The sequence below is a fragment of the Periplaneta americana genome, chromosome 7 (genome assembly GCF_040183065.1).
Source record: "Periplaneta americana isolate PAMFEO1 chromosome 7, P.americana_PAMFEO1_priV1, whole genome shotgun sequence".
NCBI classification, from domain to species: domain Eukaryota; kingdom Metazoa; phylum Arthropoda; class Insecta; order Blattodea; family Blattidae; genus Periplaneta; species Periplaneta americana.
Window position 1 is genome coordinate 146,972,982 of NC_091123.1, and position 27,953 is coordinate 147,000,934.

General features: G+C 38.6%; 1 protein-coding gene across 1 annotated transcript; it reads right to left on the reverse strand.

Annotated features, from left to right (window-relative positions):
* Nucleotides 1-6,876: 6,876 nt before the first annotated feature.
* Nucleotides 6,877-20,572, reverse strand: LOC138703551 (probable cytochrome P450 304a1). Its single transcript, XM_069831512.1, has 3 exons — nt 19,976-20,572; nt 10,484-11,719; nt 6,877-7,768 (listed from the first exon to the last, which is right to left on the reverse strand). The coding sequence occupies exons 1-3, from the start codon at nt 20,064-20,066 to the stop codon at nt 7,590-7,592; spliced, it is 1,506 nt and encodes a 501-aa protein (XP_069687613.1). The 5' UTR covers nt 20,067-20,572; the 3' UTR covers nt 6,877-7,589.
* Nucleotides 20,573-27,953: the final 7,381 nt, after the last annotated feature.

Sequence of the window (27,953 nt, forward strand, 5' to 3'; positions counted from 1 at the left end):
AAGACGCTCGTATGAAAATTATGAAACTCGTTTGCGCTCGTTTCATAAACAAACATACTCGCGTCTTAATTACTATCATTATAGGCTCGTTGCATAATGTACTATTTCGCATCTCTAGCAAGCGAAACAAGTAGAGGTTTTCCCCAGCCGTGGGACTGAAGCTGGATGATCTATGGCGAGTCCTCGGCAACATTTCATTTCACCCCTTTGATTTCATTACCTGGTTGAGTTTTTTCCGAGGTTTTCCCCAACCAAAAGGCAAATGTCGGGTAATCTTCTGGCGAATCCTCGGACATCACCTCATCTCACTACATCTCGCCAAAATATTGTAAAAAAATTGCAGAAAATTGTAGAAAATTACTGTAAAAATGGTAAATTTTGTAAAATTTTGTAAAAATTGTAATTGTTATATTGTAAAATTTTGACTTGTTCCACATCTTAAAGGTTCATTGCTCATGTAAGATCTATTGAATATAATAAATGAATGAATGAATGAATGAATGAATGAATGAATGAAGAATGAATTAATAAATGTAGGTCGCCATTGACCTTGTGGAGAACGATGTTAACACGGAGCTCAACCTGTGCAGTTATTCACGCCATGCAACTGTCCATCCCGTTCCGTCCAGCCCCCAAAACTGTCCCACCTCTACCTTCGCCGTGTGTTTTTTTTTTTTTTTTTTTTTTTTTTTTTTTTTTTTTTTTTATATCTGACTCTGCTACAACCAACATTATGACAAGTCAAAGAGGGAGCGAAGAGTATGTTGAATCGATTTATACAAAACGCATTTAGCTCGTTGCCTTGCAATAAACGACATTTTGTCTATTCATTCGTTGCTAAGAGATAATGTGATTTCTTTTGTCCGTAAAAATAATGATACAAAACTCTGTTTTTTAACATCATAATATTGAAACTCAAATAACTTTTGTATCACACTTGATATACTTTTATAGAAATTTTATTTTATCCCTTCCCAAACGTAAACGTATCAGACTTAATTTGAAGAAAAAAAACAGATTAACATCATGAATGCGTTTATTCATGGAATAGAGTACAGTGCCTCCAAGCGGCCGTAAAATGTGTGTTAAGTAGAATATCGTTTATTTATCAAGCAAATAGAGTCTACTATTTGAAGAATATTCCAACAACCTCGTCTCAAAATTTGAAATTACTAGTTCTTTTATATTGCAGCATTAACCTAGGCTTTCAAATATGATTAGGCCTGTGCAGTTGTTATGTTTACACTTGTGGACTCATATTAACCGTATGCCTATTTAACTTTATAATCAGTCTTTTTAAATTGGTTATTTTACGACGCTTTATCAACTGCTGTGGTTATCTAATGTCTGAATGATTTGAATATCTAATATACTGTAACTATTATCACAGTCTAGTATCTATACAGTCACGAAGCTTGAGTTTATGAGGGTACTAGGAACAATAGACTGTGCAGGTTCTATTTCGCATTGTCTGTAATGAGGCGATAGTAGCGATCCTAGTGGTTAGCAACTATCTATGGATGCATATTTACTACGTATTGAGCTTCGTGACTGCATATACTAGACTGTGATATTATTCTACAGTTCAACAGTTCTAGGCCTCCCTTTAGATGTAGTTAAGTTTGTTTAGTTCATAGAAGTTACATTTTCTTAATTATTATTTTTGTTATTTAATACAATTTTCTGCAATTAAACATTATATAATCTTATTTAGCCTATCTGTCTATATAACTACATACGTAGGTTATAATAAAAAATGTACACAGTAGTCTACATACAAAGCCTAAATTATATGTTTGATTATATATTTTACCACATGTAAATGCATATAGTAACATAGTAGGGTAGAGTAGGTAGCATAAATCGCACCGCTTCCTAAATCGCACCATTGTTAGTTTAAAACAAAATTACTGTAGTAGTGTAGCATCTAGTGGTATTGTTACAATCTACCATATGAATTTCCACCATGTCACTTGATTTCTGCCACTTCTTTGTGTCAGCAGCGTGGTGATAGTGTATCTAATATAATCGCTCAGGTGGATGTATATTTAGCTAACATTTTTTAACTAAATAACGGATTTGTATGCAAAGGAATCCATAATCTTAAGATGTTATTAGTTTAAAGAGATATTAAAGAACATTTAACTTAGTAGGAGTTTCGAACATGTGGTGATTATAGGCTAGAATGAAGGAAATAATAACTTATGGCGTAGTTTCTCAATTCGCACCACTTTGTAGGTGCCTAATTCGCACCGGTGCGATATGAGCAACTGTAGCAATTCTAACCGTACAAAAGAAGGCCCAAAAATTTTAACTGAACGAGGAATGCATCAGGTGGGTGCAATATCAAGTGGTGAAAAGGGCGTTAATACAACAAGTTTGTGTTGTACAAGCGCACCAGGCATTTTGTGCGACCTGTGATAATTTTTAAACGTCCTTCATTATCAGCTGGTGCTCCTCCAGGATCGTTATTTGTTTGCTCTGAGTCAGGTTACATCAGTGAACTATTTGGCGAATAGCTCAAACATTTTATTTGCCACTCAAACCTGCCATAGAAAAAAGTGCTGCTTCTCTATGTCCACCTATACGACCCATTCCAAAAATTTAGAAGCTAGATTATCTCGGGAAAATGGTGTGCTCCTGTTTCAGCTTCCTCGTCATAATACTCAGAGGCCCAGCCTTTAGATGTTTCTATCTTCAAATCATTTCAGACAGCTATATCATGAAGCAGTTCTTAGGTTGCTTCGAGATAATCGTGGAGAAAAGGTGACGCAGTTTACAGTCTGAACTGCCTGGTGAAGCACATGACAAATGTGTAACAATAAAAAACGCATTCAGAAAGTTTAAATGTTACGTAATTTACGCTCAATTGTTTCAATTTCATTTGAAGATGCGTTACTCTCTTTCATTAATTTCAATAAACTTATAATTTACATTTATTACATTATTCATTCAAGTACTCTTCAATATGTTCAATATTACAAGCTTTCCTTCATCCTGTTCCCTGCAGATAAAGAGGTGCGAGTTAAGAAACTGCAGGTGGTATTTAGGAAACTAGCTGCCTAAATGGCACCACTGACATGTGTTTCGAAAATGTCATTTTAATTAAAAAATATTAAATCAAATTCAAGGATTCTTTTTTACATGAAAGGTAAAAGTTCTGGGAATGCATCTCTGTAAAGGAATGCAGAAAATAAAAACTCTCTTGTTAATAAAAATTATAAATGCTAAAGTGGTGCGATATAGGCAACTTTACCCTATATAATACACATAGTCAAACATTACATAAGTTCAAGACAATACTATGATTTCTTTACTGCATGTAGGCCTACAAATCATTTTATTTGAATTGATTCGTTTATGTTTTTCAATATTAGGAGATCGTCTGATTGTTCCACTTTTCATTTGGTCCCTTCTTGTTTTTCAAAACACACTTCATTCCATTTGCCAGGATGTTCTCATTTTATCTTGAGAAATATTTATCCTTTCAGCTACAGATATGACAAACATTTGTCTTTGGAGAATCTTCAAGGTGAAGCATTTGCTCTGGAGTAAACTTACTCTATATTTTAATTTCATTATGCAAAACAAAATCTCATGCCTACTTTGATCTGACAATCAACTAAATGAAAGCTATAGCTTATTCAAACAACACCTTCACTCCTGTAACGCCACCTAAAATAAATACGTAAACAGAGGCGAAAAGGACAAACATGATCTCACTTCAACGCTACATATATTATTTTTAACTAATGGCGGGCACTTGATTTGCGTCATTTATCCTAGTGTCCCCATCTAGTGCGTGACGCGCCGAAGCTTGTAGTTCTTCCAGTTGCCATGAAGGCATTGCCCTTGGTGCACCTTAGGAGGCGAACACAGTATGATCACAGTCTACTACATACAGTCACGAAGCTCAATATGTACTAAATATGCATCCATAGATAGTTGCTAATCTCTAGGATCGCTAATATCGCCTCACTACAGACAATGCGAAATAGTACCAGCACAGTCTATTGATCCTAGCACCCTCACAACTCAAGCTTCGTGACTGTATATACTAGACTGTGGTAAAACTTTAAAGGTAGGTCTACGCGAAAACGCGTCCTTGCAAGGAAGTTCGGAGCTGTAAAAAACTGAATATGTGAGCTCCAAGCCTGTTGGCCACTTGTCTCACTCCGTGTTTCGTTGCTCCATTGAAGGAGGTCTAGAAAATTTGAAAGAGGAAAGCTGAATATGGACGTAACCTAATGATGACGACTAATGGAGCAATGCTGGAATGCCGACGGGGGAAACGGGAATACCCCGCGAAAACCTATCCACGAAACACCGTCTTTGTCCTACACAAATTCGGATGAGACCCGCGTGGATTCGAATCCGAGTTACTAGCGACGCGCTACATAATTTAAAGTGTAACTAATATTGAAGTAGGCTAGGCCTAAATCTCATTATGTGCTATGAACAAATGCTAGCTTTCAGCTTATTAGTTTTCTATCTAGGCTAGTTGATAATATTTGCAAAAAAACGAGTAACTTAAAGGTGTATTTTATTTTGAGGTTAAATCTATATGTAACAGATTTCTTCTTCTTCTTCTTCTTCTTCCTCCTTCTCTTCGGTGGTATGGGCGATGTAATTTTGATCCAAAGCATAGGTAACTTATAAAATATAGACCTACTTTTTGTGTGCCCCATCCTATACTAGATCAGATGATCAGTAAGTTCAGAGATAAGTAGGCTAGACCTACGAGCTTGCACGGCCTGTTTAGTTTGGTCGTCCTTTAGATCTATATTCTCAGAAATCAAAGAACAGTCCACAAGATATTTATATCTAGGTACATCCAGTAGGCCTACCACCGTCTGACATTTAGTCAATAAATTCTACAAATAGAACATTAAACAGCAGTAGACTACTGCCAAGTGGTTTTTATTCTTTGTTGAAGAGCCTACAGTGGATGAAGACTTATTAATCATAACCATGACTTGTAATGTCTTCTTCAGCAATAATCATACCTGTCGCCATATTTGTACTCTTTTTGTTTAATGTTAGAAAATGTTGGTTGGTTGGTTTCTAATGGAGTCAAGTCTAGCAATGAAGCCATTAACGATCTAGCTTTCCAATATTTGTAGACTACATGACGTTTTCTTCTGCTGCGAGGGCTCTACAGGATACGATGTGTTGATAATATGTAATCGATATAAATTCTTCGCCAGACAATCGTGTTCCGTCAAGTCTGAAAGTGGCCTCTGCAGATTTCCGTGGATGTTCTGCTACGAGTTTTCTGTTATTAAGAAGGCCCATATTTTGTTGTTTTGTGCTTGTAAATAGGCCTATTAGTAAAAATGAAACGGTATTAGTCTTTTTATAATAAACTTGTTTGATTTGAACGTATAGTCTACTTGGGTGTAGGCTTTAGCGATACATTATATTAGAACCTTTTTTCGATAAAAGAACAGCACTTTCGTTCCCTGGAATGCCTTAATGGGAAAGAATCCATTGGAAAACTATTTGTTTGTTTTATTCCTGGGGCTGGATCACAAACTTATTTATATCCTGCATTAATGATGAAATTGCATGTTTGGCTATGGCCTGAATGGCTGTTTGGAATCCGAAAGAATAATGCTTTTTAAAGGTTTCAGTTCAAAAGAGAAGGTTTTGCAGAGCATTCCGTATTGCTAAGATTTCACCGTCAAAGTTAGTAATTTCCGGCCCCGACGAACAGTAAAATGAGAACAGAGAGCAGCTTGCACTAGCCCTGCACCTGTTTCAATATCTGTGAGCGATCCGTCCGTATAAATTTGAAGCCAGTCTTCCTGTGATAGTTTTGGTGAATAGCAGGCCTATATAACGCTAAATATTTGAGTAGAATAGATGATTTTTTCTCTATGTTCACATGGAGGGATAAATCGCAATATAGCGAACGCCAGTAGGGGAAGTTATCCCCACCCACATGAAATGTGCATTCGACACAACACTCGCCTACCACGTAGAGTGTCTGGTGAGCTAGTAGGGGAAAAGTGGAAGGGGTCGTGGGCGGAGCTTCTACGTTCGCTATATTGCGATTTGCCCGAAAGAATAAACAAGCACTACTTTTTAAATGTTAACTAAAACAAGAAATCTAGGGCAAATCACATTTAAAAAGTAGTGCTTGTTTATTCTTTTTTTCTACAGCCAAGTATGATTATGATTAGAACAGTCCGGATTTTATGTAATATAAAAGTGAGAAATATGTAGCATAAGTATACATAACCATGTAGCCAAAATTGGTAAACGATGTAACAGATAAATAGGCCTACAGAGTGGAAGGGGACCGATGCACCAAAATTTAAGAGGTACTTCTACGTATTAAGTGTAACAAAACTTTCATTACACTTTTCCTTCGTTGAGGCACTGTTAATCAGGAAAAAAATAGTCTTTGCCCAATGTTTGCAGCGCTCTATTGCGGTAATGGCCCGAGAAAAATGGCTGATTGCTATACAAGGAGATAGGTAAAGATAATCTAAACAGTTAGGCCTAATGTTTTGAGCCTTTTTTTTTGCATATCAAACCGTTTACCGTTTGAATGAATGAAGGAATGCAGTTAACAATTTATGTACAGTAGTGGAAAAAAAAAACCGGACCCACCCTTGCAGCTGATTTCAGAGCCTTGTTCACTCCAGAGCACGATATAGGCCTACTAGTAACTAAGACTTTCTTGGTTCGAATCCTGCCTGGGAAGGAAACTTTTTTTTTGTTCCTTATTCAAATTTATTCCCAATACTTTTCGATTGCAGCGATATTTTACTAAGCAATTAACTTATTATTCCCAGAACATGAATTTTACGAGCAATCGAAAAGTATTGGGAATAAATTTGAATAAGGAACAAAAAAAGTTTCCTTCCCAGGCAGGATTCGAACCACGAAAGTCTTAGTTACCAGTCTGTCTTGCTCTGGAGTGAACAAGGCTCTGAAATCAGCTACAAGTGTCGGTCCGGATTTTTTTGCCACTACTGTACGATTCTTCATGCAGATTCAAGTAAAATGCTGAAATTAAAATCATTTATAAAGTTACGTTAATCATGATTAGTGAAACTGGGCAGACCAAACTCTTCATAAAATCAACTATTACACATTTCGGGGTAAGCTTATGATATATTTTGAGCGATAGCGACCGTTGGGCCTATACTGGTAGTGTGTGGTACCTACTGCGCATGCATTACACTGATTTCTACCGTCCAGCCATAACACGTCAGCTGTGTCAGATGAGGTAGGCTATGTGACCAATCTTTGTAGTTTGCCGTATAATATGAGGGCTCGTTTGCTTTAGTTCTAACATTCACTGACGTCACCCAGCGCTCAAGATATAGCCTTACCGGGAGATGTATAAGTTTCATTGGTTTTTAAAAAAGAGTGTGAGAATATTTTTTCAGTGCTTCAAACCTTCTCAACTATACTTCGTTTTAATTTAAATTTGTAACAAATACACCACTCTGCATAATGAGAAGAACGTGGCAAGCAATGTACACACAATATGATAACTTCTTACTGTTGGAACAACCGTACTACCCAATGTTCAACATTTCTTGTTGAAATGGTTTCCATGTCTAATACAGCAACTAACGGGCTTCCACCTTGACCCAGAATTCCGGAGGAGACAGGACCAGTCCTGGAATTGGCTTCGTGTCGGAGAACTTCTCCCCTGGTGGCACAACAAAGCTGAAGTTCTGCAGCAAGCCCGCGAACACCAAGAACATGGTGTGGCGAGAGAAGGTTTCCCCTGCACACAGCCGCTTCCCTGCAACACACGGAACAAGTATTCAATTTTTGTGCGTGCACTGATTGCTTATTTGGACTTTTTCCCCATGGTTTTACCCAACTGAAAGGCGAATGCAAGGTAAATCCATGGCAAATCTTCGGAATCATCATCATCATCATCATCATCATCATCATCATCATCATCATCATCATCATGAACCGTTTAGGCTTAGGCTCAACTGAGCCTGTTCCTGTATCTCAATATGCTCTTTGATGTAACCAGAATTGTTTAGGTTTTCCTCAATCTTGATGCCCTTCAGGTTGATAATAGAATGTTTTGTTTGGAAAACGTGTTAATTCCATTCTTTGTGCATGACTTAACTAGTTACACATAGAGTCCGCCATTATTAAGGCATGTGTCATAACCAGAGAAAGGAAGTTCATGCCCTAAAAACGTGAAGAATAACTTATGTATGCATTTATGCCGTAAAATATGCTAAAAATATGCATTATCAGTCTGAGATTATTTTAACAGAATAATAAGGTAGACCTATAGGTAACTTACGTTTAGTCTATGGATTTTGAAGTCCTTGCCTCATTGCTGAATGCTCCATTTATGCTGTTACAGTTCACAACTAAGCAGTGACGTATGTTTTCTGTTGCCATTCTTCGCCTGTTGTCTCTCAGCATAGCTTTGTAGCGCAAAAAACTTCGTTCTACGTCACAAGAAGTAAGAGGGGCTTGCCTGAAAGCTGTGAGCTGTTCTATAGAAAATTTTGTTGGTTTTTGGGGTGCTTTTCCTTCGAGAATATCCTGAATTTCTTTAAGTTGATAGTAGCCAGGGATTTTTGGAAAGAATATTTGCTGTTTTCTGGTTCACTTTATCTCCTACATTTCCTGGAACTGATGTTAAAATGAATATTTTTCTATCGAAATCTGCTAAAGACTGCAATAAAGGAATACCAATTGCTAACTTGAGAGGCTCCCTATGAGGGCGCCATCGTTACGTTCAAAATTCATAAACATAAATTAGTCGTGTATACGAGGTTACACACTTTTAAAAATGAGGGAAAGACAAATAAACATAAAGTAGAGCATCGAATGAGTCCAAGGGAAAAAGGGGGGATGTCTACTTTTAAACAGTTTTCAGGAAATCAATTTTAAAATGTGAAACTCTATCATTCCGAATATAATACTGAGAATTTAACCAGCAGTTATTCTGTGACTAAGAACTTTCTTCCCCTTTTCTAAGTGTAGAATGAATTCACTTCATATGAAGTATATAAGCGAATGGAAATCTGAATTTTACCTGAAAGTGGACATCCCCCCTTTTTCCCTTGTATTCTTCTTATCCGAAACAATTGGGGACGGGAGTGTTCGGATAATTGATTTTTCGGATAACCGATTATTTAGGAAAACAAATTGTGCCGGTGTCGTAGGAGCACTATGAAACAAAGAAACGCTGATATTAAACACAAAACTGTACATACAGTATATATTTTGTATCACTCGTCTTACAAATAACACAGAAAACTGACTAGCCTAGTCTGACAAGTTCAAAACGGCCATTAAAGTAGGCCTACAGTTTAGGAAAAGAAGTGCAAACCTATTTTTTTTTTGTTTCAGAGCTGAGACTCGTTTTTTTGACGCTAAATCTCGCAAACAGCGCTAGCGAAACTTCTACATGGCTCGCGCGCAAATTCAAATTTGCAGACTGGAACGCTTTCGGTTAAACGATGTTTTGGTTGATAGGTATTCGGATAATCGATGTTCTACTGTACATAACATGCATTTTCCCTGCATAAATGTTAACATATGATGCTTTTATAAATAAAGGTAAAATATGCACTTTTATGCACAATAAAAGTAATATCATTGTATTCAGAAATTTGTGATTCATGTAGATAATCTTTCAGCATATTCACGCAACGATAGAGAACAAATATGCAAATGCATGGACTTCCTTTCCCTATGCAAATCTTATTTTTCAGGTAAAGCTTCCTGTAAAGCAGATTTGAATAATTTCAAGGGAAAAATTGTTCCGGGGCCGGGTATCGATCCCGGAACCTCTGGTTGAACGTACCAGCGCTCTGCCAACTCAGCTACCCGGAAACTCCACCCGACACCGTCTCAACTTTTTCCTTTATATCCACACAACTCGCGTGGAATGACGAAACGCCAGAGACCCACATCGAGTGCACACAATCTCTGTGTGACTTGAAATTGTGGTTTTCTGTTAACGTACGTAACGGGATGGATACTCGGCCCCGGAAAAATTTTTCCCTTGAAATTATTCAAATCTGCTTTACAGGAAGCTTTACCTGAAAAATTAGATTTGCATAATATATACGTCACTGTGTACGTTAACAGAGAACCACAATTCCAAGTCACACAGAGTTTGTGTGCACTCGATGTGGGTCTCTGGTGTTTCGTCAGCCCACGCGAGTTGTGTGGATATAAAGGGAAAAGTTGAGACGGTGTCGGGTGGAGTTCCCGGGTAGCTCAGTTGGCAGAGCGCTGGTACGTTCAACAAGAGGTCCCGGGATCGATACCCGGCCCCGGAACAACTTTTCCCTTGAAATTATTCCTTTCCCTAGTTATAACGGAGACCCAATCTGGACGTTATCAGTTCGAAAGCTGAAGAATAGGGGAGTGGTTTCAAGTAGATGTGGAGTGGCTAAAAGTTGACAATATATTCATTTCGCATTCTTCAAAGGGCCGTAGAATATAACTAGAGTGAAGTGGATGAGTGTACCTGCTCCGAAGGGCAGCGTGAGGTCCTTCTTGAGCAGCTTGCCGTCCGCGTCCAGGAAGCGCTCCGGGCGAAAGGCGCGCGGCTCGGGGAACACGTCGGGGTCGCTGTGGTAGCTGTAGAGCGACGTCACCACCATGGTGTCTTTGGGGATGGCGTAGCCGGCGAGCTGCGTGTCCTCGGTGGCGCGGTGGGCGACGCCGAGGGGCAGGATGGGGCGGCGCCGCATCACCTCGCGCAGCGTGGCCTCGGTGTAGGGCAGGCGGGCGCGGTCGTCCAGCGTGGGCAGGCGGGCGCGCCCCACCACGGCGTCCAGCTCGGCCTGCACGGCGGCCTGCACGCCGGGGTGCCGCAGCAGGCACTGCACCGCGAAGCTCAGCGTGGCCGTGACGGTGGTGAGCGTGGGCAGCAGCAGGTCCAGCGCCACGATCAGCAGCTGCTCCACCGAGAACGAGGCGTCGGCGTCGCCGTGTTCCATCCGGCCCAGGAAGGCGTCGCAGAAGTCGCGCAGATGGTCGGACGAGAAGGACGCCAGGTGCTCGTCTATGGCGGCTCGCAGCTCGCGGAGCATGTACTCGTTGGCGTCCCACATGCCCGCGTGGCCCGACGCCATCGGCGCCAAGTACCGCAGCCAGGGCGTCAAGCTGAGCGCCGCGCCCGTAGGGTCCGTGTTCCTGTGGAAGCGGAAGCCCATGGCGACCAGGCGGCGCGACGGCGCGTGGTCACCGCGCGAGAACACGTCCCCGAACATCATGGCCCACAGCGCGTTCAGGAACACGTGACAGAACACGTCGGGTACGTACGCACGGCCGTCGCGGAACACGTCGCGGTCGGGGCGAGCGCCCCGCAACACCTCCAGTATGTCGCCCACCTCCTGCGCGACTAGCGCCTCCTGTCGCGCGCTGCGGCGCCCGAAGCCCTGGTCCCGCATGTGGCGCAGCATGAAGCGGCGCTGGGCGCGCCAGAACGGACCGTCCACGAAGAACACGCCGAGCAGGCGCCGCAGTTGGCGTTCCCGAGTCACGAAGGTGTCCAGGCGTCCCTGCAGTTCGGGGCGCGAGAGCGTCTCCCGGATGCTGGGGCCGTCGCACGCCACCACCGCGGGGTAAGGTCCCAGGTACAGACCGACCACTCGCGTGCGGTACCGGCGTGCCAGCCACGCGAAGCCCTTGTGCGTGTAGCTGTAGTTGCCCAGCAGCAGCAGCCAGTAGGCGCCCCACACTGGCAGGCTGGGCGGACCTGTGTGTGTGGCAAAATAGGGTGGCCGGAGATGGTAAATTGCCTCCGTAGACCCAAAAAATTACGTAAATTTCCTCCTGTTTACCTGAGGGATTGAACTTGCTTCCCGGTTGTAAATACGCCACTATATTCAACATCTTCCTTCTAATTACCAGACTTAGGAGTGTCAGTAAATTAGGCTTACGAGCATAATTCACACAAATTACTGGTATGGCTAAAAAATGTGGTTCAATATGGTTAAAATATTGATCAGCTTCAGCTATAAAAACTTCATCATAAAACTTAAAATGTCTTTAAAACATTACTTAGTAACTACTTTAAACATGCAGAAATTTAAAACAAACAGTCCTTATAAACTTAAGTGGAGTAATCTGTTCCTGCCGAATTGCAAGTATTTTATTTTGTGAAAATAATTATTACGCAAAACAGATTTATCCTTTTGCCCAGGTTTCTAAGCGACACATACTTAGGTGTCGCTCTGTATTTGTTTAAGAACTTCTGTGAAATGATAGACCTAAACATCTGGATGGCTGGCGTTGAAAAAACTCAAGTTTTCTATGGGATGACGTCATTTCGGCGGATGAACAAGTGGTACCTTGCGACATGCAACTAGTGGCGAATTTGAAGATTCAACGTCCTAGACAAATGGGAGGTAATTTACTTACAATATCTCTAGTAAACAGGAGGCAATTTACTTACATCTCTACTGAACAAGAGGAAATTTACGTACATATAAAAAGGTAAACAACTCCCTTGGAAGCAATTTATATCATCCCGTTGGGGCACTCTCGCAACTAGGCGGAAAACATCGAGTCTATTTAAGACGTATACAGGGCACAGAACGTGTAGGCAGGCCTACATAGTGGGTCGAATTAGGAAACCTATATATTACTCGAGAATAGATAATAATCACGAAATTAAAATGTAGGACACATATAGAAAAGTTTTTGAATAGATTTTAAGCAGCTACCTGCATGGGGTTTTAGGGCTCTCCTCTAACAATTAAAGATTAAAAATTAACTTAGATGGGTTGTTATAATAAGGATACTTAAAATAATAAATTATATATTATTGCTTATTAAATGTTGTGTAAGTTAATGAATATGTGGGCTAATTATTACGGTAAAGTGCTTTTGTATTTGTGTTGTGAATTGGGTTCCTGTTCTGCTTTTGTATTTGTGTTGTGAGTTGTGTTCATGTTGTGATTTTGTATTTGTGTTCTGAGTTGTGTGCATGTTGTGCGTTTGTATTTGTGTTCTGAGTTGTGTTCATGTTGTGTTTTTGTATTTGTGTTGTAAGTTGTGTTCATATTGTGATTTTGTATTTGTGTTCTGAGTTGTGTTCATGTTGTGCTTTTGTATTTGTGTTCTGAGTTGTGTTCATGTTATGTTTTTGTATTTGTGTTGTGAGTTGTGTTCATATTGTTCTTTTGTATTTGTGTTGTGAGTTGTGTTCATGTTGTGTTTTTATATTTGTGTTGTGAGTTGTGTTCATGTTGTTCTTTTGTATTTGTGTTGAGTTGTGTTCATGTTGTGTTTTTGTATTTGTGTTGTGAGTTGTGTTCATGTTGTTCTTTTGTATTTGTGCTGTGAGTTGTGTTCATGTTGTGTTTTTGTATTTGTGCTGTGAGTTGTGTTCATGTTGTGTTTTTGTATTTGTGTTGTGAGTTGTGTTCATGTTGTTCTTTTGTATTTGTGTTGAGTTATGCTCATGTTGTGTTTTGTATTTGTGTTGTGAGTTGTGTTCATGTTGTTCTTTTGTATTTGTGTTTGTGAGTTGTGTTCATGTTGTTCTTTTGTATTTGTGTTTAGTTATGCTCATGTTGTGTTTTGTATTTGTGTTGTGAGTTGTGTTCATGTTGTTCTTTTGTATTTGTGTTTGTGAGTTGTGTTCATGTTGTTCTTTTGTATTTGTGTTTGTGAGTTGTGTTCATGTTGTGATTTTGTATTTGTGTTACTGTTTTCTAACTCTGCAATTGTGCTATTTGATTTGTTTTGTATTGGGGTGTTAGTTTGTGTTTTGTTTTGTATTTTTATTCTATTGTGTTCTTTGTGTTGTGTTTTGTATTTATTTGTTGTGTGAACTTTGTTTGTTCCCTTTTGTATTGTACCAACATTATCACCGGGCATCTTCCTTTTCATACTGAAATAGCCACGTTCATTGGAAAACTTAGCCTGCATCTTGAAGAATTCTGTTAAATATATGAGTTAATAAACGAACACAATTTTTGGAGCATTATTTAATTATAAAATTTGGTATGAAATCAATTTCAATTGTCTTTGTTGGTTTTACATCTTTTTAATAACCTTTCGAGCTTCGTCGTTCGTTACTGCTGGGATAGGTTGCGGTTGATAGTAAGTAGTGCACGCACGGATTCCTTCCAAGGTCAATCGAGTACTCAACCTAATTGCTTCCGTCCTTACCTGAAGTGTTGACAGGCAAGCAGGGGCTAGTGCTGCAGTAAAAGTGACGACCTGCTCAGTTCTATTGAGCGATGAATATTACGCCTACTTCAACTAACTCTGAACTTGTAATAGCTGAACTGGATTTAGAAGGTTCTTCGGTGACTGTTACTTTAGCCTATTTAGTTACGGAAATAGAACAATTACGTTTGAATCTTTCATCACTTACCATTTATAAAGACTTCGAAAGAATCTTGCATTTGACTGTTCTCGAGATTTCACGTAATGCTCACGTAAAGAGTTACCGATTCCATTTAAGTCAAAGAAGGTATCGGAAGATCAGTTTCCTGGGTCTCAGCACCGTCTATAAGGAACGTACCGTTACTCGGAAATCAATGCACTTTCGAAATTGTTCTTCGGTCTTTCGCTCTCCTTCAAGCAAGTGAAGTTGAGGATTGTTTTACGCACGATCTCATGGGTATTTACCTATACTTCGTTCCATAATGTTTGACAGGATTTTTTTTATTTTAGTACATTATTTTACGACGCTTAGGTTATTTAGCGTCTGAATGAGATGAAAGTGATAGCCTAATGCCGGTGAAATGAGTCCGGGGTCCAGCACCGAAAGTTACCCAGCATTTGCTCATATTGGGTTGAGGGAAAACCCCGGAAAAAACCTCAACCAGGTAACTTGCCCCGACCGGAAATCGAACCCGGGCCACCTGCCAGACGCCGTAACCGTTAATTACCTGACAGGCCGAGAACTTTACTGATATAATCTAAATGTCAGAACACAATTTGCTTCACATGGTGCTGATTATGTATATTATTTTAAAATAATTAGTTATTACTGGCCAAGGTAAATATTATTCTGCATTCATTGCGGCAGCGGAAGTGATTGCTATATTATTAAGTCTTGGTTTTTATGAACTGACGACGCATGTGAGATGCGAGAACTGCCACGCACCTCGCATGCGTCAGTTCAGAAAAACCAAGGCTTTACGTGATACAGTTAGGGTATACACAGTCTAACAGCGCGTGTTCTTTTTTTCTTTTTAATACTGGAAAAGGGTTCATTTAAAGCATGAGAAAGAACATTTTGGACTAAATTATTTCGTGTAGACCTAAGAAGTGCATCTTCAAACGTTATCTCTGGTAGGTGTAAAAAGGCTTAAGTCACTCTATGCAAAATTTACAGAGGAATTTTCAAAGATTTAAACAATTGCTGTAAATCCGAAAAGTTACATGTTTGGGCTATTTCACGATTTTCTTTATTGTTGACGTCACGGCCTTCATAGACTATTTTTCTTATTATAACTATGACATAACGGTGCAGCACTGAATTAAGAAGGCAGTGTTCTAATGCAGTTTCATTATCAGTTATGTGAAAAAGATAAGGGCCTAAAATATTACGATATTTAACAAATATGAAAAGAAGATACCGGAGAACCAATGTCAATGTTGAAGGTTAACGTATTGTTCTACATTTTACTTCCAAAGCATCTTCAGATTTCATAGCTCCAATTGCTGATGAGGCATCCATATTTGTTTAATATAAAAGTTATCAATCAAGCATTTATTTTCGTTTACTAGCTACTACGGACTTGATTGCTATGCACTTTGTAGATTTGGATCATAACTTGTGACGTCATATGCGGCTATTTAGTCAACTACCTAGTTCACTTCAACTGTAAAGACACGATTTTAATATAATTACAAGACATCAATCAAGCATTTATTTTCGTTTACTATCTACTACGGACTTGATTGCTATGCACTATGTAGCTTTGGATCATAACTTGTGACGTCACATCCGGCTATTTAATCAACTACCTAGTTCACTTCAACTGTAAAGACACGATTTTAATATAATTACAAGTCATCAATCAAGCATTTATTTTCGTTTACTAGCTACTACGGACTTGATTGCTATGCACTATGTAGCTTTGGATCATGACTTGTGACGTCACATCCGGCTATTTAGTCAACTATCTAGTTCACTTCAACTGTAAAGACACGATTTTAATATAATTACAAGTCATCAATCAAGCATTTATTTTCGTTTACTACCTACTACGGACTTGATTGGTATGCACTATGTAGCTTTGGATCATAACTTATGACGTCACATCCGGCTATTTAATCAACTACCTAGTTCACTTCAACTGTAAAGACACGATTTTAATATACAAGTCATCAATCAAGCATTTATTTTCGTTTAATAGCTACTACGGACTTGATTGCTATGCACTATGTACCTTTGGATCATGACTTGTGACGTCACATCCGGCAATATTAGGAAACGTGTTTAATGAAGAAAATCTTATATCACAAAAAGTAATGAGTTAAGCCCTTTTGCCCGCCCACCTGAGATATGGAAACTAGTAAGAAAGTTAATAGACAACAAGAAGCCTCATAAATCAGCATTCAGGAGATCGGAAACAGTCTGAAGAAACGATACAGGGTGCAAAGGTGCGATTAAAATCTATAATCAGACGTTTCTAAACACTAATTTATCATATCGATGGTGTTGGACAGGAACCTCGTATGCAAAAAAAAAAAAAAGGAAGAACAAAATGAGATTTCACTTTACTCCTATAAAGAAAAGTCTTTCAGAATCTTCTGCAAACACAACTTATGTACAGGCATAGATACAGACTTCACAAGAAGATATTTAAATACCCCCTTATTTCAGATATGTGTTCGTTATCAAGACATTGCAATGTTTTTTCGCTCTCCTGTAAAAATGAATATTTTGATATACGAGAATGCTGTGCAACACCATCGATATCCTACATATGAAGAATCTGCCAAAATGTCGAGAACATTTTGAGAAAAATATTGCGAAAATTGGGAGTTGAGTAGTCTCACCAAAGCACTGACAAGAGATGTGCTTGACCTCGAACGGTCAGAACCGCACAAAAACCTGTGGCATGAGCCATTCCCATGGAAAACTGCGCGTCTTAGCACAACGAGACATTTGAATGATTACCTATTCAAGGTCTAGATGAACTTTGCTACAGTATAATAATAGGACCAAAAACACACATAATATTTCAATGTCGTGACTATGTAGCTACATTTTCCATCAACAGCATTACAAAACCTCTGATTAAAATAATTACGGTGCCTGAACAACAAACTTTTTTCTACTGACCTGATAGTGTTGCACAGCATTCAGTCTTCAAAGTGCAGGTGTGGGATTTCAATGAAGTGATCAAGGCAAAGTGGAAATGAAAAATCTGCACATCTTAGAAGCCTCTTTTTCACATTCAAGCATTCAAGCAGCCCAACATCAAAAGCCACACTTACATTTTCAAACGATGATATTACAATGTCAATGCCATAACCTGTCTTTTGCCAAGCATATTGCAACACACAGTAGGCTTCTACTTTGGTGCAGAAAATTGATTGTATATCACTAAGTGAAGTCTGATGATGAAATGGCGATCATGTAACTTCACGTTCTATTCTTAGAAAATGAACGATTCTTCTCATACAGAGCTTACAATAAAATTGGCTAAATGTTTATTTGGCCATTATTCAGTCTATCATTCAATATGGTATAATTGTTTGTGGTGGAAGTACAAAAATTAATCTTAGTCCGTTAAATTTACTACAAAAACGAATAATTAAAATTTGCTTAAGAAACGTTTCGATTATCCAACTAAATTATTTTATTCTGAATTTAATGTATTTAATATTGAACAAATTTATAAGTGTACGCTGTTAAAATTTTATCATAAAAATCGTAATAAGTTTGTATTACAGACACACAATTATGACACAAGACGAAATATTAATTCAACATTAGTAGAACCTAAATGTCTCACATCTGCTGGTCTAAAGCATAGCATAAATTTTGGCCCTCGGTTGTACAATGCTTTAACTAAATTACACCCAGAACTTCTAACATGTAACCCACTAACATATAACAAGAAAATTAGAAACGTGTTAATATCTTCAATTTGATTAAATAAATTTGTAGCCTATGTGTATGAATTAATCAACCTATATTATATTTGTATTCTATAATTTTGAAATATATATTAGTCCTACTTTTCACGTGCGATATTATTCTTCTCTAGTGTTAATATTATATTACATAATTCCATTGCCGCTGTAATTATATTTTAGTTCCTATTTTATTTTACTTATTTATTTATATTATTATTATAATTTTTTATTTTAATATTATATCTGAACTGCGACCGAGCACGAGCGCTGCTCATTCGGTCTCAAATTTTGTTAATACTACTGTATCTTCTTTTTATATTGCTTGTATTATTTTATTTGTATTTCTCTTTGTTTGTTTTGTAATTATATTTCTTTATTCTGTATATTTGAATTTAAATAAATTAAATTAAATTAAATAAATAAGTACACATCAAGAAGTTGGCAACATTTTTTTTGTCTGTTGTTGATGGAAAATGTAGCAATATAGGTACGACATTGAAATATAGGATGTTTTTGGGCCTATTGTATTGATATTATGCTTCTTTGCATCATTCAAGTGTGTCTTGTGGTAAGAAGCGCAGTTTTACATGGGGATGACTCACACCATTGTTTTTGTCAGGAGCAATTTATATTAGTCTATCAGCAGGCTTAGGATCCGGGACACTTTAGCAACCAATGTACGCACAACTTGACTATAGAGTTCCTTGAACATAGTAGACAGACATACCGCGGGTTCAGAATGACAAGGTTCTATCTGACATTTTTATCAAAATTGAGATTTCTGTTGCATTGAATTCTGCTACTTCACAGCTATCTACCATATAAATTATATGTTGATATCTCAATTATTTTGCGTGATAAAGTTAGTTTGAAAAGGTTCTTATCTGCATTGATTATATTAACAACCAAACTTTTAAAATACTCTCCTGTAAAATTTACTAAACACTAGATAGAACCTTGTTTACAGTGAATGTAAACGATGATGTCAATTTTTTTTAGTTGGTTATTTAACGACGCTGTATCAACTACTAGGTTATTTAGCGTCGATGAAATTGGTGATAGCGAGATAATATTTGGCGAGATGAGGCCGAGGATTCGCCATAGATTACTTGGCATTCACCTTACGGTTGGGAAAACCTCGGAAAAAACCCAAGCAGGTAATCAGCCCAAGCGGGGATCGAACCCGCGCCCGAGCGCAACTTCAGACCGGCAGATAAGCGCCTTAACCGACTGAGCCACGCCGGTCAATATTATATTCTACTGTTAATAGTAAAATCTAGTGACGGGGTAAAATGAAGTAGGATACATACCTCACAAGTTTCCATGTCCCTCGGCGACGTTGAAGGCGTTAGCGTTACAATGAATAACCAAAATAAATACTTGCAACTAGTTAGAAAAAACTGTTCACTATGAATTGAAAATGCACTGTGATGCCCTGAGTTCGTTTCGTACGGAGAGACGGAAGCGTACTGTACCTCTGATCACGAACCGGATTATACACTAAAGCACAGGTAAACAAAAGTCAACGCGCCACCTCACTCCATCTATACTCCGTTGCACTATAACTTCACTTCATTTTTAACTTGTCTCGGATCCTAAGACTGATTATAAGCATGTTTTTGTGCGGTTCTGAGCGTTCGAGGTCAAGTACATCCCTTGTGAGATAACAGGGCAGCTATTTTAGCATCATTTAAAAAAAAAGTCGTATTTTCCCTAATCCAAGGCATGCGTGTATAAATTTTCTTGAACTGTAAATAAATACCCATTTCATTAGCAAAAGTTTGGGCCTCTAGCGAGCGAAACACACTGCATTTTAATACCGAGCTTTCAACTTCCCTTGTGTGTACTGAGGACGTCACTGTTGCGTGTTTCGCACTCAATTTCACTTGTTACTCACCTGGCGGGAAATTGGGTGGGCGCGTCGTGGCAGCACGGTACAGGTGCAGCAGCAGCAGGAGGACCACGGCCAGCAGCAGGACGGGCGTCATCTCGGCGACTGACGACGGGATACCTCAACTGCGATGTTCCTCCAGCCTGGTGTCGCAATGAGCCTTAGGCTCCAGATTGCGAACTCACGCAACTACCTCGTCAACACATTGACGGGCTAGTCTTGGCCAATTCGGCTGTGGAGGGCCCACTTACAGTGCCACTTCTTCACTATGCAGGGGACAATCTAATGTGGAAAACCACTACAACAAAGCTTTCGATAAAACATTGGAGTAAAAATCATGGCAACAAGAATAGGCCTATCTCATTGTATGTTACCCACGGGATGAAGAGCGGGAGATGAAGCGGCAGGAGAAAGTATGTTATACTCAGCGCATTTCGAACTGGCGGATCAAGGTCACGTACAAACGACACACGAGTCACTGAACTGAACTGAAGCACTGGTAATCCTGGCTGTCCCAGCTGACTTTAGTTGAGGAGAATGGTCCAGAATTGAGGGTAAGCACACGTGACAAATGTAGTCTATTGCTTGATCTTGATCTGCCAGTTCGAAATGCACTAACAATAGTGATACGAACGCGGTCGCGATAGTGTTCATTAAAAAATATGCAGACTTTATTAGTTGCTGGTCATCGCTCTTGTGCTTAGGATGTGAGCAGTTAAGCTATTAATTATAATGCATACTAAATTAAGAAATAATTATTAATATTTAATTAAAATAATTAGGCCGTATCTCAAAGCTCAAATCTATAGGCCTACTATGCACTAGTGACTAGCAACTGACTAGTAAACTGCATACTAAGAATAATTTCAAGGGAAAAATTGTTCCGGGGCCGGGTATCGATCCCGGGACCTCTGGTTGAACGTACCAGCGCTCTACCACTGAGCTACCCGGGAACTCCACCCGACACCGTCTCAACTTTTCCCTTTATATCCACACAACTCGCGTGGGCTGACGAAACGCCAGAGACCCACAACGAGTGCACACAATCTCTGTGTGACTTGGAATTGTGGGGATCGATACCCGGCCCCGGAACAATTTTTCCCTTGAAATTATTCAAATCTGCTTTACAGGGAGCTTCACCTGAAAGACTAGATTTGCATAATATATACGTTACTGTGTACGTTAACAGAAAACCACAATTCCAAGTCACACAGAGGTTGTGTGCACTCGTTGTGGGTCTCTGGCGCTTCGTCAGCCCACGCGAGTTGTGTGGATATAAAGGGAAAACTTGAGACGGTGTCGGGTGGAGTTCCCGGGTAGCTCAGTGGTAGAGCGCTGGTACGTTCACCCAGAGGTCCCGGGATCGATACCCGGCCCCGGAACAATTTTTCCCTTGAAATTATTCAAATCTGCTTTACAGGGAGCTTCACCTGAAAGACTAGATTTGCATACTAAGAGCTTTGGACTTGTATGTTTGATAATCCATTTTGAATCTTTCGTACACTAATTTTAACACTTTAATATAAATACTTGATTAAATGGCGAACTTACTAGTGTTAATTATGTAAGCACCCACACAACAGGCAGGGATGTTGAGATGAAGGCTCTGAGGATGGTGTGAGAAGGCTCTGAGGATGGTGTGGAGTAACACCGAAACAGCTGTAAGCCGCACATGCTGACATAATTAACACGAGTAAGTTCGCCATTTAATCAAGTATTTGTATGTTTGAATCACGGCCTTCTTCATAGACCATTTTTATAAAAAAAAAAAAAACACGACATCTCGGTGCAGCACTGATTTAAGAAGACAATATCCTAATGCACTTTCATTATGAGTTATGTGGAAAAGATTTTCTATATTATTATTGGATAAACTTCACTATATAGTTTCCTCATTACCAACAAATTTATCTGAAAAGATTAAAAGAGCAGATTTGTCTCTGTTTGTCGAATACACTTGCGAAAAGACACTTTTCAGTGCCAATAATTTATTTTATGTACAAAGTTATTGATTTTAGAGGTAGAGGGGAAGGAAGGAAACCGTAAACTTAAGTTTATATTATTATTATTATTATTATTATTATTATTATTATTATTATTATTATTATTATTATTATTACGTTATGTGTTCTGCAACAATTAATCTATCAATACTATTTGCATAAGATATCTTGCTGTATTGCAGAGTCGAATGTTCTTACCGGATGACGTCACCATTCAGTTATAAAATAATATATTTACGGACTTATTAATAATCACTACTCATGTCGTGTATAGCAGTGCAACTGTTACACAGCTACGTCATAGTTTCGTCATTACTTCATTAAGGAAGGTAATACAAACTGATGTTCTATATTGCATCCGATAGTGAACGCTAGTGAACGAACTTGCTGCGCAAAGTATCGATAATATAACTGGGTCTGGTCGATTACCACGCTATAATTTGGTCAAAGAGAACAACTACAGCAATATTATTCTAATTATTTGTGCTCTTTGGTTTGTTCTTCTATGGTTATAAGGCAACCAATATCATAAAATGACAATCGATACGAACAGCTGTTAAAGGGACGGCCATTTTTTTTCTCTATATTTTGTGTATAGTCCGACCATCGGATCTGTGCCCCCGTAAGATATGCGAACTGAACCTTAATTCCTTTTCAGCCTCGGCAATTCATTTCTCCCCCTGTATTCCTATTTCTTTCTTTTCTACCCCTCTCTCTTTCTCTCCCCCACTACTCACAATTTTGAGCCTTCTTGCGGGACAGTTTATTTGCACTTGCAGTCCAGTGTTGTCAACACAACATGAATACTGTAGCACGGAGTGGTGAAAGAAATATTATTAAGCAAGTAATAGCATTTTGCATAAGTCAATCAGCGTCATTTTAGACCTACTTAAATTAAATTATGAATAAGTAATAATTAACCTTACATTATTAGAAGCAATATTCAAGAGACATGACACTGTTTCACGGAAGTTTGGCAACATCCCTATTCGGCAAGTTTCGTGGCCTGCTGTTTGACGTAGTGGGAGAGAAACGGGTGGAATGGGGTGAGTAGAGGCGTTAACTTTTCCAGGAACGACGACAGCGCTGAAGGGGCATAGATCCGATGGTCCGACAATATATAACTATTGCAAAGCAATTCCACTGTATAGTTACGGACTGTTTATACATCCATCGCTTATGCATGTTTATTATTAGTAACGTTTTCTGTCCCAACTCTTGCATAAGTCTCGTATAAACACTATACAAGGATTTTTATTAAGACCGTTACAGATCGATATATTTTAAATGTGTCCCGATTTCGCTGAACTAATTTATAGCAACCTTGTATGTTACGTCTTGTCAGGAAGGTATAACACAGTTACTTCTACGGAGTGTGTGAGATCGAATGTGCGGGTCCCAAGATGAGTTTTTGAGAGGAGTGGGGAGGCTGCAGGAGATCTGGAATGTATGAAGCGCTTCTGTGAGCTGTTTTGTTAATTAGCAAGATTTGCGAACTAGTGTGGCGCATTACAAACATTTATAACAAGGCACCAGCAAGAGCAAGACCCGCGATATTCGAACTACAGCGGTAACGTCAACAAGAAACTGTACAGTCACGTTCGCTCAGTCAGCAATGCATTGCACAGCTAAGCTTAAGTGCAAGTTGCTGCTGTTATTTATAGCTGATAAAAGTTTGTAGTCCAGGGCAAACAAAGAGATTAGAGAGCTACAAACCTTGCAAACAAAACGTGAGTTGAGTGCGTATAAGTCAGCTCCTTCAGAAATGATAAGAAATTGAAACAGGCGATGGGCAATAACATAGGCCTATTAAATCCATTATAAGGAAATCGTTATACAGTCGTTAAACATGAATTTTATATTGTATATTCTGTATAGCTTGCTACGTTTGTGCTAGCGCGCTGGTCTTTCATCCAGGCGGCCCGAGTTGATCCGCTATCAGGTCTGGGTGGAATTTGCGGTGGACAAAACAGACGTTGGAAGGATTTTTCTCGGGTTATTCCCGTTTCCATCTTTAATTCCACCAAAAACCTATACTTCCGCCTCATTTCATCTATCATCTGTCTTCTTCTTCACTTCATGGATTAGGTTTGAAGCCTGTTCCATCTTCACTGAAGCCATATTTTCCTCGGTCTTCTAATATCCCTCTTTCCTTTGGTGTATTTATTACTTGTTTAACTATCCTGTTTTCTTCCATTCTTTCAGTGTGTTCTTTCCACTTATTTTTTTCTTTTCTGTATTCTTTTATTCATGCAGTATACACATTGGAAGTGAAATAATCCTGCAGATTGAAAGGGACGATAGGGTAAACTGAAATGAATACAAAAGGCCTATATTACGTTTTGTGATTAAATGCACGGTTAATTAGAAAATTAAGTTGGAAGTTTCAGCAGTCCGGCAACATCGCCACTAACACAGTAATCTTTCTTCTAGTAATAGGATGGAAGAGAAGGCCTTATGGCCTTAACCCTGTCACAATAAATAAATAAATAAATAAATAAATAAATAAATAAATAAATAAATAAATAAATAAATAAATAAATAAATAAATAAATAAATAAATAAATAAATAAATAAATAAATAAATAAGTAAATAAGTAAATAAATAAATAAAATAAATAAATAAATAAATAAATATGTAAGAGGTCAACGAACTCAGGTCTGTCTCTGTACGCGAATCCCCCTCTCTGGCTACGACGTAGCAATCTGTTCGCAACGTTCTGTGGCTTGAAATGAGTGGTTTTTAAATTAAATTTACACGAAAACCGTCCACGCTATTGAAATACGTCAGAGGGGTAAATGAATCTTTATTAAATTTTCTATTCGATATGGACAAAAGTCACGATTCTACTCGCAATAATTAGCGAATAAGAGGGGAAAAAAACATTTTTTTCTGAGAAAACTACGAAAGTTCCACCAATATGGTATTGCACTTTTTTGTTATATAAAGCATGAGCTGTTTGCTTTGAAAATCTGCAGAGTTATTTTACTTCATTCCTGTATATTCAATTCTGTTCTAATATTTTCATTCTTTATTTGATCTCTAAGGGGGCATCCTTTTACTATTCTTAAAAATTTCATTTCCGCAGACTGTACTCTCGTTTCATTAGCATTTGATAATGTCCAAGATCCACTCCCATATAACAACATAGGCACTGCCATCTCTTTATAAAACTTCATCTTTGTGCCATTCCTCGTTTCATTACTCAGCGTCCAATGTATTGTACAACATGCCATTTGGAATCTTTTTATTTTGTTAGTGATGTCATTTTCATATTCATAACTGATACCTTAAAAAAAAAAAAAAAAAAGTGACACTTGCTCAAATGTTTGTTCGTTTAATATTATTTTGGAACGTACTGAGTGCATATTATACATCATTCTCAGTTTTTTATAATTATTTGATCGTCGGCAAAGAGTAAAGTATTTATATAGGTGTGTACTAGAGTTGAACAAAATTAACTGTCGCTCTCGCTCGCTGTGTTCATTGCATTTGTCTTTCGAGTCTCGCTCGTTTCGTCATTCTCGTGCGCTTCGAGTCTCGCTCATCATTCTCGAAATAGCATTTAATATTAGAAGAAAATTAAAAGAATAAGACTTTAATAATTCTTGAAATGACATAATGACAGTAGGTAACAATTTATCATTGGGCGAGGACTCGTATTACTATCCGCTACGCTGGGCCAATGAAATACTGTAATGTCTGTTCGTCTACTCTGCGTTAAATATTTACATCGCTATCTTAAAGTTCTGAATTAAGTTATGAACATTTCTTACATTTCCTTTTAAATTTCACAAAACTAATATTCTCTACTTACTATTATGCGGTATTTACGCTCCATGTCTAAATTATATCAAAGTGCCAGTTATCTCTTATCCTCATAACCTGACTGTACAAACTGCAGCCTCGTTCCATTCATAAACATAACAGATGCGAGCTCATCTGCAGGAATCCCTCCCATTCGCCGTGCAGAGAGATAAGGCTTGGCTCGGCTTATCGAGGACCAGACAGGACTTCGGACTTCGGCCTATTGCGCGCCCTTATATGCGATGATTGTCCAAGACCGACAGATGGCCTGGATTGTATTCGTGAATCTGATGCTGAAAGGTGGGCCATCACGAGTAGATCGCGACGCGACGAAAGTTGAAATTGAGTTAACTTTTACAGCGCGATGTTACCGGAATGCGTATGTGTTTTGTTTATCATGGCGTCGTCTGCAACAAAATTAAGTGGTTTTGCAGAGGAGATGTTGATAGAATAGCTTAAAGATTCCCTGTATTATTCAGAGTGAACCGTGAGTAATGTCATTAATTTCAAGAGGTTACTCTTTGAGATATTTCAAACAAAAAAGTTTAATACAATTTTGCTCGTTTTTTGCTTCATATTCGATAAAAAAAATATTTTTTGCGAAACATTTCATGGCGTATTTTGGGAAAGCCATTGAATTAACTTAACTGCCAATACGCTTAGTCAATTTAAGATATGGGAAATGCCTGTTATTATTCGGTTGAGAAGCTTTTGTCATCTAGTCTTCTGTCAAAAAATCTGAAAGTTAGAATTTATAAAACAATTATATTACCGGTTGTTCTGTATGGCTGTGAAACTTGGACTCTCACTTTGAGAGAGGAACAAAGAGAGATTGAGGGTTTTTGAGAATAAGGTTCTTAGGAAAATATTTGGGGCTAAGAGGGATGAAGTTACAGGAGAATGGAGAAAGTTACACAACGCAGAGCTGCACGCATTGTATCCTTCACCTGACATAATTAGGAACATTAAATCCAGACGTTTGAGATGGGCAGGGCATGTAGCACGTATGGGCGAATCCAGAAATGCATATAAAGTGTTAGTTGGGAGGCCAGAGGGGAAAAGACCTTTGGGGAGGCCGAGACGCAGATGGGAAGATAATATTAAAATGGATTTGAGGGAGGTGGGATATGATGGTAGGGACTGGATTAATCTTGCTCAGGATAGGGACCAATGGCGAGCTTATGTGAGGGCGGCAATGAAACTCCGGGTTCCTTAAAAGCCAGTAAGTAAGTAAGTAAGTAAGTAAGTAAGTAAGTAAGTGTATTAAGATAAAAATAATTTCAGTTTTTGTCATTTAAATATGCAGAAATTTCATCTGAACAAAAGTAAATTTTCGATCCGAAAAGGAATTTTAAAACGTTACATTTGTCAGGATCAAATTTCGGCTTATTTATTATCATAATACAATGCTCACTTAAATTGATTGAACATATTGTTAATTACATCAATGGTTTTTCCAAAACACGATAAGAAATGTTTCATATATAACAGTTTTTATCTCGAAAAGGAAGCAAAAAGAAAACAATAATTGTATTAATTTTGTTGTTTTAAATATCTCAAAGAATAACCCTCTGAAATTAATAACATTACTTATTGTTCACTCTTTATATTACGGTTTCCATTCATGGCCCCCATGAATTTCGGAAAATTTAGTTTTTTACAATATCCTTCTTCCGCCTTCGTGAAATTGTCCTCAGAGAGTTTCCACTTAAGGAGGTGCTTTGCAATTTATCCCAGGTTACAGGACTTGTTCCTAAAACTATAATAGACATTGTGGAAAGTACAATACGAAAATCGTAAGAGGGAGAACGTAGGGAATCCCTTGCAACCAAGGTCATGAAAGGGAGTTACCAACTGTTAGGGAAACCTACCTCAAAGTTACACTTAGACGCTGTGCTGGATGCCTCCCGCATTGGACGTTTTTGTATATGAGGGCCAATGATATGCAGGAGATCATCAGGCCTTCACTACAGCCTACTTTTGACTATTGGAAATGACAGATGAACTGAGAGGAAGGTGGAGTGTCTTGGTGGAATAAGGGAAAAGGGTAATACCCCGAGAAAAAACGTCTGTAACATGAATAATTTCGAGGGAAAAATTGTTCCGGGGCCTGGTATCGAACCCGGGACCTTTGGTTAAACGTACCAACGCTCTCCCAACTGAGCTACCCGGG

What these genes read in the sequence shown, in the direction of transcription:
- LOC138703551 (XM_069831512.1), bottom strand. Translation starts at nt 20,066, where the DNA reads ATGACGCCCGTCCTGCTGCTGGCCGTGGTCCTCCTGCTGCTGCTGCAC. An exon ending in CCCACCCAATTTCCCGCCAG is followed by an intron (nt 11,720 to 19,975) that starts GTGAGTAACAAG and finishes CCACACACACAG; the next exon opens with GTCCGCCCAGCCTGCCAGTG. An exon ending in CACGCTGCCCTTCGGAGCAG is followed by an intron (nt 7,769 to 10,483) that starts GTACACTCATCC and finishes CGTGTGTTGCAG; the next exon opens with GGAAGCGGCTGTGTGCAGGG.